This window comes from Mustela nigripes, chromosome 10 (genome assembly GCF_022355385.1).
Source record: "Mustela nigripes isolate SB6536 chromosome 10, MUSNIG.SB6536, whole genome shotgun sequence".
Classification (NCBI taxonomy): Eukaryota; Metazoa; Chordata; class Mammalia; order Carnivora; family Mustelidae; genus Mustela; species Mustela nigripes.
Window position 1 is genome coordinate 27744213 of NC_081566.1, and position 13598 is coordinate 27757810.

General features: G+C 37.0%; 1 protein-coding gene across 4 annotated transcripts in view; it reads right to left on the reverse strand.

Moving 5' to 3' along the window:
• The window catches only part of RABGAP1L (RAB GTPase activating protein 1 like), a 769947-nt gene that overhangs the window by 602545 nt on the left and 153804 nt on the right, over nt 1–13598 (reverse strand). For all 4 annotated transcript variants that reach the window (XM_059412860.1, XM_059412861.1, XM_059412863.1 and 1 more), the window contains exon 11: nt 4029–4170. In XM_059412860.1, the coding sequence (XP_059268843.1) occupies nt 4029–4170 (142 nt within the window). The remainder of the gene's footprint in view (nt 1–4028; nt 4171–13598) is intronic.

Genomic DNA, 13598 nt, shown 5'->3' on the forward strand with positions numbered 1-13598 from the left:
TTTTTTTTTTTTTTTTTAAACTTATTTGACAGACAGAGATCACAAGTAGGCAGAGAGGCAGGCAGAGAGAGGAAGGGAAGCAGGCTTCCTGCTGAGCAGAGAGCCCAATGCGGGGCTCAATCCCAGAACCCTGGGATCATGACCTGAGCTGAAAGCAGAGGCTTTAACCCACTGAGCCACCCAGGCGCCCTGTATATTTCATTTAAGACCGGCATTTTTGTAAAACATTACCTGAAATCTTGTGCTCAAATTACTTTCTGGTAGATAACTTGAAACACCTGCTTTTTCTTCCTGTGCATATAGCTCAATTATATTCCCAAACCAGTGCTGTGGTTCTTATTTACCAGAAAAGAATGTGTTTCTAGGTCTGGCCTAAAATTCTCCTGCTTGTAATCTCTGATCTTTTCCTCTTTGTGTTGGCTGGGAAAGAGATGACCACAACAGTGTTCCTGGGAGAGTCTTGTATAGAAGATAGTGGAGTCACGCAATGGAAGGGCTGAACTCTGTAATCAAGAGAATACTATGAAAGTGATATTGCGAGGGCACCTGGGTGGCTCAGTGGGTTAAGGCCTCTGCCTTCGACTCAGGTCATGATCCTGGGGTCCTGGAATCGAGCCCCACATCAGGCTCTCTGCTCAGCAGGGAGCCTGCTTCCTCCTCTCTCTCTGCCTGCCTCTCCACCTACCTACTTGTGATCTCTGCCTGTCAAACAAATTAAAAAAATTAAAAAAAAAAAAAAAAAAGAGAGAAAGTGATACTGTATGACTCCAAAGCTAGGACATAAAAGGCACTACAGATTCTACCTTGGTCTCCTGGATGGCTATCTGAAGGAAGTTAGCCATTATCTCACAATGACACCCAAGCAGCCCCTGTGGGAAGGCCCATGTGAGAGAAAGCAAAGTTGCTTGCCAACCATCAGCATCATTTTGGTAATTATGTGAATAGGACCCTTTCAGGCCCAACGAGGGACATCTTTAGATGATTATATCCCCAGACAACACCTGACAATTCATAAGAAACTCTTAGCCAGAACTGCCCACAAAAACCATTGCCTAATTCCTGATCTTCAGATATAATAACAGGTTTGGAGTTTTAAGCCCCAAAACAAACAAAACAAAACAAAAAAACAAAAACAACAACAAAAAGTCTCTAAGCTCTACCTCCAACTAAACATAAAAATTTAAGTGGATCATAGACAAATCATTAATGAAAAAACCTGACAAATTAGACTTTATAAAACTCAAACTTTTACTCTCCGAAAGACATTGTTCAAAAAATGAAAAGGCAAACTATACAGTGGGACAAAATATTTGCAAAATATATCAATAAAGGACTTTTACATATTCGTATATACACAGAGATAAAATATGAAAATTCAAACAGAAAACAACCCAATTTAAAAATGGGCAACAGGGGGTGCCTGGGTGGCTCAGTGGGTTAAAGCCTCTGCCTTTGGCCCAGGTCATGATCCCAGGGTCCTGGGACCGAGCCCCGAATTGGGCTCTCTGCTCAGCAGGGAGCCTGCTTCCTCCTCTCTCTGACTGCCTCTCTGCCTGTCTGTAATTTCTGTAATCTCTGTCTGTCAAATAAATAAATAAAATCCTTAAAAAAAAATAAAAATGGGCAACAGAGGGGCACCTGGGTGGCTCAGTGGGTTAAGCCTCTGCCTTTGGATCAGGTCATGATCTCAGAGTCCTAGGATCAAGCCCCACATCGGGCTCTCTGCTGAATGGGGAGTCTGCTTCCCCCTCTCTCTCTCTGCCTATTTGTGATCTCTGTCACATAAATAAAAATAAAATCTTAAAAAAAAAAAAAAGGGCAACAGATCAGAATGGACTGTTGACCAAAAAGATAGACAAATGGCAAATACCATATGAAAAGCTGAACAACATAGTAAGTCATTAGGGAAATTCAAATTAATGTCACAAGATACCACTATAAACCCACTAGAATAGCTACTGTCAATTTAAAAATTGGCAGTTGCCAAATTGTTAAATGAAATGGAGCAAGTAACTCATATGTCGCTGATAAAGAGGGAAAATGGTAAAATTACTTTGAAAAATAGATTATATTTTTTTATAAAAAAGTTATTCATAAAAAATACATTTTTAGGGTCGCCTGGGTGACTCAGTGGGTTAAAGCCTCTGCCTTCAGCTCAGGTTCTGATCTCAGGGTCCTGGGATCGAGTCCTGCATCGGGCTCTTTACTCAGCGGGGAGCCTGCTTCCCCCTCTCTCTCTCTCTCTGCCTACTTGTGATCTCTGTCAAATAAATAAATAAAATCTTTTAAATAAATAAATAAATTTTTAGATGAAGTTAAACTACCCCTATCATAAGACCTAGACAATCCACTCCTAGGTGATTTACCCAGGAAAAATGAGAGCAGATATTCACCCAAGACTTGTACTCAAATATCCATAGCAGCAAAGAGCCAACAGCTAGAAACACCTTAAAAGTCCATTAACTGGTGAGGAGATAAACTGTGGCATATCTTTACGATAAATTACTACTCAGCAACAAAAAGGAACCAACTATTGACACAACATAGATAAATCTCAAAAGATTTGCTATGTGAGAGATGCTATATACAAAAGACTATATACTATAGGATTCCTTTTATATGAATTGTAGAAAAGGCAAAAGATGGTGACAGAAAACAGATCAGTGGTTGCCCGAGACTATAGGTGAGAAGAAACAGTGATTCTTGTGAAGGGGCATGAGGGAAATTTTAGGGGGGAAGAAGTAATGGAAATATTTTATATTATGACGCTGGTGGTGGTTATACAGATGTATCCACTTAATGAACTATTTAATTTAATAGTTTAATTTAATTTAATGAACTATACAATTAAAATGGGTACATCCAGGGCACCTGGCTGGCTCAGTCAGTAGGGCGTGAGACTCTTAATCTTGAGGATCCTAGTATGAGCCCCACACTGGGTGCAGAGATTATTTAAAAATAAAATCTTTATGGGGCTCCTGGGTGGCTCAGTGGGTTAAATCCTCTGCCTTTGGCTCAGGTCATGATCCCAGGGGCCTGGGATCCAGGCCCACATCAAGCCCCACATCAGGCTCTCTGCTCAGCAGGGAGCCTGCTTCCCCTCCTCTCTCTCTTCCTGACTCTCTGCCTACTTGTGATCTCTGTCTGTCAAATAAATAAATAAAATCTTTAAAAATAAATAAATTAATTAAATCTTTATAAATAGGTAAGTAAATAAAATTGATACATTCCATTGTATGTAAATTATACCTTCACAAAGTTTTTTTTTTAAAATTACACACTTAGAACAATGTCTAGCATGTAATAAACACTCAATAAATACAAGCCAAAAAATAACCAGTATCTGTATGGCAAACCAAATAAAGGAATGGTTTCATAGAGAGAAAGAATTCTAAGATCCTTTCAAAGATGATATAAACTCAGAAATTTTTAATAAACCCTATCCTATAAGCAGATCATTTAAGGGCTTAAGTAAAGATCTGCCAGTTAGTTCTAGTTCCTAATAAAAAGAATACTAAGCACAGAGCCAAATGAAGTGTGACCCTTGTGAGGCCAGTAAGCATCTCTCAGTAGCATCCACGTAGTAAACAGAGCACACACCATGCTATCTCAAAAAACTGAGTGGTAAAATGATAAAGCAACAACAAAAAACAAGTCAAAACTAAATAACATCAAATGAGTAGTGGGACATGACCTATAACTGAAATTCTAAAGACATGTGAGAAAAGTTGAAACTTCTCATTAAACACTTAAAAAATATTTGAAATTAAACAGAAAGCAAAACAGCAAATTTAAACAGATGCATAAATGGCACTGGGAACTATGCAACCAAGGAAGCAATGGACCAAAATCTCTTCTGCATCTAGCAGAATCTAGAGCAGCGGAGGTGGGGAGACTAGGAATAATCATCATTCTCCTCCCGCACCCTTCACACACACAAGCGCACACGCACACACACATACACACAGCGTTGAGGGTTATAAGTACAGCAGCTATGTAAAGAAAGAGAACTGAGTGTCACTTCTTACCCTCATCTGCTTCATCCTCCTGCGGTGACATTGGACCCCCTCCACTAGTGGGAGTGACTGGTTCCTCCTTTTCAGACTGTCGCTGTAGACTTACTACCTCATATATTGCATCTCCAGCATTGGTGTGCCCTTTTCCCTCAGACTGAGAAAGACATAAACATGTGATCCAATATTAGAAATGTGAAGGAAATGCTAAAAGATAGTATTTCAAGGTTCATTAAAAACAGATGAAATTAAGAGTAGCATGTCATGTTTGATCTCCTGTATGTCTTAAGAAAATTTTTAAAGTGTGTTGTTCTTTGCATGATATTCTAAATGCATTATTCTTCTTATATTATTTTAATGAAACCTACTAAATGAATGAAACCTACTAAACATTGTGGGAAAAAATTTCTTTTTATCAAAAGAACTTGAACCACCACATTTTCTAGGGTACATATATAAGTAATGCTAGATTTCCAGGACTGACTACACCTTGCATTGAGATAAAAAGATAGCAGCTACATCCATTAAGTAATTCATGGAAGTAGACAGCTCTTACTTTATAAATGGTTTACATTCTATGGCCCTTTCCTAAGGAGGAAAAATTAAGGCAACTGTCAATTAAATTAGCACAGCCTACAAAGCCCTAGATAACCTGGTCCCTGCCTCTCTTTCCAGTCTCAATACACACCCACAGCATGTTACTATATTCCAACCACTCTGGCATTGTTTCAGTTCCAAGAACCTTTAAATTCTTTTCCACCTCAAGACCCTGGGAGATCCTTTGCTCTCTGACAATAGAACCTTTCTAACTCCCATCACTCTTAACTCTTTATTGCTAATGTCACTCATACAAACTATCTTTTTAAATTAACATAACAATGTATTGTTTGTTTCAGGCGTACAGGTCTCTAACAAACTATTCCAACTAAGTTCCTCATGTTTTTGATACTTTTCATTCCCTGTCCTTCCCCTTCACGGCACTACCACAATGTAATTACACATTTGTTATTATATTTATTTGTTTAATGACAGTCTTACCACAAGACAGAGGCATCATAACAGCAAGAACTTTGCTGATTTTTCAATCAGAAATAATATAGTATCTGAGACATAGTAGGTACTCAACAAATATCAGTAGAATGAATGGCTAAACTAATACTACAACATATGAACTTTGGAATCAAACTGACATGGATCTGAATTCAAATTTTACTACTAATAAGATATGAAGTTTTGGGCAAATTACTTAATTTTGCTGAGTCACAGTATCTATATCAACTCTGGACATTTATCAAAGTATCTGAAACAAAATTTTAATAATAATAACACTTGTTATTATCATCATTATTTCAATGTTTATAGCACACTGGGCTCTAAAAAACACAAAACAAGAATAATATATGCATATATGGAGATAAAATTACCTCTAATATCTACCTGTACTATATGTAATCCATTTAAATTATAAAAATATAGCTACTAGGGGTGCCTGGGTGGCTCAGTGGGTTAAAGCCTCTGCCTTTGGCTCAGGTCATGATCCCAGGGTCCTGGGATCGAGCCCCACATTGGGCTCTCTGCTCAGCAGGAAGTCTGCTTCCTCCTCTCTCTCTCTCTCTCTCTCTCTCTGCCTGCTTCTCTGCCTGCTTGTGATCTCTGTCTGTCAAATAAATAAATAAAATCTTTAAAAAATATATATCTAGCTACTAATTATTCACTGTTTTCAAGAATTAATTCTGAATCCCAAATCGAATCTCAGGTGTACCTTCAAATCAATTAGCAAATAATAAAAGTTAAAAATTGTCCATTAAAAGAGAGAAGACAGCCATGAAAAGTTATCAGGTTTAAACCAATCAAATTTTAATTGTATTTCTACTCTACTCAAGACACAGAGACCTCAATCCCTACAGCAACCACTAAAATTATCATAAGGCAATAGAGTAAAAATGAAATACTAAATGTTCAAATAATTCAAAAGTTGGCAGGAAATGAGAAACAAAAACAGAAAACAATAAAATGACAGATCTAAATTCAAACTTGTAAATAATTATATTAAACATAAATGACCTAAACATACCAATTAAAAGACAGATTATATTAAAAACAAGACACAACTACATTGTCTAAAAAATAAAAACTTTAAATAATATAAGTAAGTTAAAGTAAAATGAGGGAAGAAGCTATACCATGAAAACACTAATCAAAAGAAAACTGAAGAGACTATACACTAATATAGTCTAAAGGGACATATCAGTATAAGAGAAAGTAGACTACCACACAAGAAAAAAACCACTAGGAACAAAGGTCATTTAACAATGTTAAAAGAATCAAGTCAATGAGAACACAAAAGTAAATATATATAAATTTACCTAACAACTAAACAGTATAAAGACTTGATGGAAACGAAAGGAGATAAACAAACCCACATTTATAACTGGAGATTTCACATTCCTCTCACAATAATCACTAACAAAGTATACACAAATACATCGAGGTTATCGAAGAACTGAACACCAATTACAGGATCTAGTATTTATAGATCACTACACAACACAAAGGCAGATTACACACCCTATTCAAATGCACATGGAACTTTCTCCAAGACAAACTATTTCCTGGGTTATAACATGATCTTTAAGTTTTAAAAATTGAATTGTAAAAAATAAGCTTAGTGAGCATAATACAATTAAACTAGAATCAATAAGAGAAATACATCTCAAAAATTTCCAAATACTGAAAAATAAAGCAATACAATTCCTAATAATCCATAGGTTAAAATGAAAGAGAAAGGTTCAGTTTCAAAATACTTTGAACTCAGCAAAAATAAAAATAAAACAAATCAAAATTAGTAATACATCTAAACAGTATAGATTTAGAGCTATAAGTGCTTATATTACAAAAGAAACACCCCCAAATCAGTAATCTAACTTTCTACTTGTTTTGAAGCACAAATTAAAAAACACTTAAGGTAGTTCTTTTTTTTTAAGATTTTATTTATTTATTTGAGAGAGTGACAAAGAAAGAGAGCATGAAGTGTGGGGAAGGGTAGAGGAAGAGGGAAAAGCAGACTCCCTGCTGACCAGGGAGCCTGACTTGGGACTCAATCCCAGCATCCTGGGATCATGACCTCAGCCAAAGGCAAATGCTCAATCAGCTGAGCCACCCAGGCACCCCTCAAAATGTAGTTCTTAGCAAAGATCAATAAAATGATAAATCTCTAAAATAAACTGACCAAGCAAAAAAGAAAGAAGGTACAAATTACTCATTAACAGGAAAAAAGTGTATACACTTGTACAGACCCCATGATGTCAAAAGGAATAATGCAAACAGCTCTATCCATATTAATTGGACAGCTTAGATAAAACGGACCAATGCTCTGAAAGCTAAAGAATGCCCACACTTACCCAAGAAGAAATACATGACCTGTATTAAAGAAACTGAATCTGTAAGTTAAAACCTTTCTGAAATGAAAACTTCAGAACCATATAGTTTCAACGACAAATTTGTCGTTGAATATTTAATATTCAATATTTAAATATTTACTCAATATTTAAAGAAATAACACCAATGCCCCAATATCCCTCATAAAAACAGATAAAAATCCTCAATCAAATATGAGCAAATAAAATCCAGCAACATACCTTACAGGTATAGATATATATCAAAACCAGGGAAGTTTATCTGGGAAATGCAACAATAGTTCAACATTGAAAAAAATCAACATAATTCAACATAGTCACAGACTAAACAAGAAAAACCACATCATCAACAGATATAGAAAGGCATTTGAGAAAATTCAGCATTCATTCATTCATGTTAAAGACTTTCAGTAAACTAGGAATACAAAAGAGTTTTCTTAACCTGATAAACACTATCCATAAACCTACAACTAACATCACACTTAATGGTAAAAAATTAATTGCTTTTCTCCAAAGAGTGAGAACACAGAAAAGACAAAGACACTTCCTATTCCCACTCAATATCATAGAGAAGTCCTAACTAGTGCAATAAAGCAAGAAAAAGAAAGAAAAGGCACTCATTGGAAAGGAAGAAGTAAAACAGTTATTATTTACAAACAATGTAAATCCTTGTCAGGAGTCAATGAACTTTTTCTATAAAAAGCTAGATGGGAAATATCTTAAGCTTTGCAAGCCATATGGTCTCAATCACAACTACTCAACTTTGTTGTTGTGGATAAGTGTACAACACTGGTAAAATACTTCATCTGCACTTAGTTTACTATGGAAGCAAAGTTTTCTCTATTACTATAAATCTCATGTAGACCTAAACATTATATTCACCAATTTAGTTTCAAAATGAGATTTTTTTTTATAAAAAACACTTTTTATTTCTAATATTCACTTATTTTTAGGTAACTAAAAATCAATCTGTGTGTAAAACAAAAATTGTCTGGTTCATGTTAGAATTAACTAGAGCACTTTGAAACATGTAAATACATGAAAGGGGCTCCATAAATGTGGTTGAGTAAACATCACGAAGATTCTTCACACTTATACAAATAAACTCTAGTTGTCTAAAATGGTATACTATCATCAAATACAAAGAACGATAATCCTCATATCTCTATTCAGAATCTTGAGTAAACATCACGAAGATTCTTCACACTTATACAAATAAACTCTAGTTGTCTAAAATGGTATACTATCATCAAATACAAAGAACGATAATCCTCATATCTCTATTCAGAATCTTTAAAAATCTGGGTTTTTTAAAGAGCCAAAAGTGATTCTGATGAAAGTTAAATTGTGAACCACTGCCTATAAGAACTCTTGTTTTAATAAAAATGTCTATATTTTTAAAAATCACAAATCATGTAACCATCAGAAGGTCTCACTAAGCTGCAAATACATATGATAACACGGGGAAAATACATTTGCAAACAGCTTCTATTTAACTTCACACAAGTGAAGGTAAAGAAAGCTGATCCTACACAGAACTGTTAAATTAGGAAAACATCTGCCTTACACAGCTTTTTAGTTTCCCACAATTATATAAGGACCGCCCTAACCTTGTTAATTTTCATCTTTCTGCAATTAGAAGTTATTCCTATTCAGTTACTCTTACTTTTCTCCAGTTTTATTGAGCTGTAACTGCAATACAACACTGTGTAAGTTTAAGATGTACAATATAATAATTTGATACATTATATATATTGTGAAATAATTTCTACAATGTTTAGTTACTATCCATCACCTCATATAGGTGATTCTTGGTTATACTAACTGATTATACCTTGACTTAAATAGGCTTGAATCAACATGTATCTCCAAAATGTAATTTTCCTTTTGTGCTTTTAAACTGTGTTAAAGAAAAAAAAAATCAAAGGCCCGTAATAGTGTCACTTAAACCACGTCTCCAAACCCATACTTAATACATAATCTAACTGCAGTTTCAACAATCCCCAGAAATGTAGCCCTAGTTGGTTATTCAGAAATTTTTCAATCCATAACAGAGTCTGCCACCTGGTCCTCTCTACCCCACAAAGACAGACAGGGTAATCTGCATGATAAGACACATGCTTTCCCCCTAGACAGTGGCCTTGAGTGAACAAACCTTTTCTCTTACTAATACCTTTCTTGCCCCCATCATCCTATAAAAAATCTTCCACTCCAAGTAACTCTTTGGAGCATCCTATTTGTTACATGGGGTGCTGCCCAATTCATGAGTTGTTTAACAAAGTAAGTTAGATCTTCAAATTTGCTTGCTTGAATTTTATTATTTAACACATTTGGTGGCAGTGGTAGGACCTGAAGCAAACTTCTTACAACATTCAGGCAAAATGAGAAACAATGCAAAACTCTTTGAGTTCCTCGTCTTTGTCATTTCAGAGGGCTGTAGGTAAGCAGCTCTCAGTGTGAGAGATGCCTTTTTGTCTGCACTCAAGCTCCTGATATGAGTGGCTTTCCTTTATAGGTAGGTCAGCTTGAGGTGGCAGATTTTCCCAGAGCCCAACCCAAGCTGAGCTGGCAGTTCTGCTGAGAGCCCAGTCGAGATGGCAATTTCACCCAGAGTCCAACTGAGCTGGTGGAACGGTCTGCCCAGAACCATGCCCTCAATCCTTTGGACAATTCCCAGGGCAGAAAACCTCATCAAGGTTCTACAAGAATTGTCAGTTGTGTGCAGAGAGCCTTCTTGTGGCCAAGACACAGCACTGCTAATATTTTAAGGCACATGTTTGTTCGTCTTGTTTTGTGTAAATAAAGGCTACTGATAGTAGGGATCTTAAAAGGCAGAAAGCCACAAAAACTGGTGGGGTACAGGTCAAGCATTTAACAAATGTTAGAGCGCATACCACCTCAAGAAGACTCCTGTGGTTGATCAGCTGGTCACAGAAGGGTTAGATTAACACCAGGTCACCTGACAACCTCCAGAAAATTCCTGTGCAGCAAGAAATACAGTAAAACACACACAATCCGAATTCAGTAAAGTGTCAGGACATAAAATCAATGCACAGAAATCAGTTGCATTTCTCTACACCAACAACAAGACGGAAGAAAGAGATATTAAGGAGTTAATCCCACTTACAATTGCACCCCAAACTATAGATACCTAGGACTAAACCTAACCAAAGAGGCTAAGAATCTATACTCAGAAAACTGTAAAGTACTCATGAAAGAAATTGAGGAAGACACAAAGAAATGGAAAAATGTTCCATGCTCCTGGATTGGAAGAATAAATATTGTGAAAATGTCTTTGCTACCTAAAGCAATCTACACATATAATGCAATTCCTATCAAAATACCATCCATTTGTTTTCAAAGAAATGGAACAAATAATCCTAAAATTTATATGGAACCAGAAAAGACCTCGAATAGCCAAAGGAATATTGAAAAAGAAAGCCAAAGTTGGTGGCATCACAATTCCGGACTTCAAGCTTTATTACAAAGCTGTCATCATCAAGACAGCATGGTACTGGCACAAAAACAGACACATAGATCAATGGAACAGAACAGAGAGCCCAGAAATAGACCCTCAACTCTATGGTCAACTAATCTTCGACAAAGCAGGAAAGAATGTCCAATGGAAAAAAGACAGCCTCCTCTTCAATAAATGGTGTTGGGAAAATTGGACAGACACATGCAGAAAAATGAAATTGGGCCATTTCCTTACACCACACATGAAAATAGACTCAAAATGGATGAAGAACCTCAATGTGAGAAAGGAATCCATCAAAATCCTAGGAGAACACAGGCAGCAACCTCTTTGACCTCAGCCACAGCAACATCTTCCTAGGAACATCGCCAAAGGCAAGGAAAGCAAGGGCAAAAATGAACTATTGGGATTTCATCAAGATCAAAAGCTTTTGCACAGCAAAGGAAACAGTTAACAAAATCAAAAGACAACTGAAAGAATGGGAGAAGATATTTGCAAACGACATATCAGATAAAGGGCTAGTGTCCAAAATCTATAAAGAACTTAGCAAACTCAACACCCAAAGAATAATCCAATCAAGAAATGGGCAGAGGACATGAACAGACATTTCTGCAAAAACATCCAGATGGCCAACAGACACATGAAAAAGTGCTCCATATCATTTGGCATCAGGGAAATACAAATCAAAACCACAATGAGATATCACCTCACACCAGTCAGAATGGCTAAAATCAACAAGTCAGGAAATGACAGATGCTGGCAAAGATGCGGAGAAAGGAGAACCCTCCTACACTGTTGGTGGGAATGCAAGTTGGTGCAACCACTCTGGAAAACAGCATGGAGTTTCCTCAAAATGTTGAAAATAGAACTACCCTATGACCCAGCAATTGCACTACTGGGTATTTACCCTAAAGATACAAACGTAGTGATCCGAAGGGGCACATGCACCCGAATGTTTATAGCAGCAATGTCCACAATAGCCAAACTATGGAAAGAACCTAGATGTCGATCAACAGATGAGTGGATCAAGAAGATGTGGTATATATACACAATGGAATACTATGCAGCCATCAAAAGAAATGAAATCTTGCCATTTGTGACGATGTAAATGGAACTAGAGGGTATCATGCTTAGCGAAATAAGTCAATCGGAGAAAGACAACTATCATATGATCTCCCTGATATGAAGAAGTGGAGATGCAACATGGGGGGTTAAGGGGGTAGGAGAAGAATAAATGAAATAAGATGGGATTGGGAGGGAGACAAACCATAAGTGTCTCTTAATCTTACAAAACAAACTGAGGGTTGCTGGGGGGAGGGGGTTGGGAGAGGGGGGTGGGGTTATGGACACTGGGGAGGGTATGTGCTAAGGTGAGTGCTGTGAAGTGTGTAAACCTGGCGATTCACAGACCTGTACCCCGGGGGATAAAAATATACTATATGTTTATAAAAATTTTTTTTTAATTAAAAAAAAAAACCACACACACAATCCCAACCCCACATCATACTACTTTTAGGTATTAGTTGGGCTCTGAAAAACCCAAGGACTTACTAGCTAATGGGATCTTTACATTCTAAAGAATCAAGCATACCTGCTTATTTTATGTCTAAGAACTATAGTCCTAGAAGTTGTAGGCATCTAGCAAAATAAAAAAAAATTCTATTAAAAATAATCCAGAATTTACAGTGGCCATTATGGGAAATGTTCAAATTAGACAAACTTGCTCATTTAAAAAGTATGGTTGAAAGTAAGGGTTCCCAAATTAAACAGAATGGGAGGCTTATTTTAATGGATATTAAGGAGTTTCCAAAAGGCTTCAAGATTCCAAATTAGTTTCATTGAAAGATTCATTACAAAAGGCTGATAAGGGAGCCTGGGTGGCTCAATTGGTTAAGCAACTGCCTTCAGCTCAGGTCATGATCCTGGAGTACGGGATGGAGTCCCACATTGGGTGCCCTGCTCAGTGGGGAGTCTGCTTCTCCCTCTCACTCTCTCTCTCTGTGCTTTCTATCTCTGGCTCTCAAATAAATAAATAAAATCTTTTTTTAAAAAATTACCTCCTGAGCCTAGTCAAGAGGGGAAAATAACAATTCACATTATCCCATCATTTTCAAAACCAGACCATTGGTTATAAATAATTTCACTCTTAGGGGGGGCCAGGGTGGCTCAGTCAGTTAAGTGTCTCCCTTCAGCTTGGGTCATGATTCCTGCTCAGCAGGGAAGCTTGCTTCTCCCTCTCCCACTCCCTCTGCTTGTGTTCCCCTCTCCAGCTATGTCTGTCTCTGCCAGATAAACAAACTAAAAATCATTTTAAAAAATAAATAAATAATAATTTCACTCTTAGGAATAAGTATTTCTTTCTTGCCCATCTCACTTTGTAAAGGCCTATTTAGCCAGAGTGGCCCCACCTCGGTTGAACAGCCATTTTGTTGTTTATGCAGTAAAACTTAAATTGATCCTGTCTACCGCCCCCCCTCCACACAGGGAAACTTATTTAAAAGCAAGTCCAGAAAACCAGAACCAGGTAACAGAGCCCAGATACAAGGGTGGATCAGGTCAGGTAGAGATAAAAGCCCGAATGCAGGGATGAGTTGGGACAGGTGGAGACATCCAATCAGTAAAGCGAGCATACTGTCTCCCTAGCTACCAAGAAGTGTGGGCCCTGCCTTTTGGGGGCCAATTCTCACCAAGGTG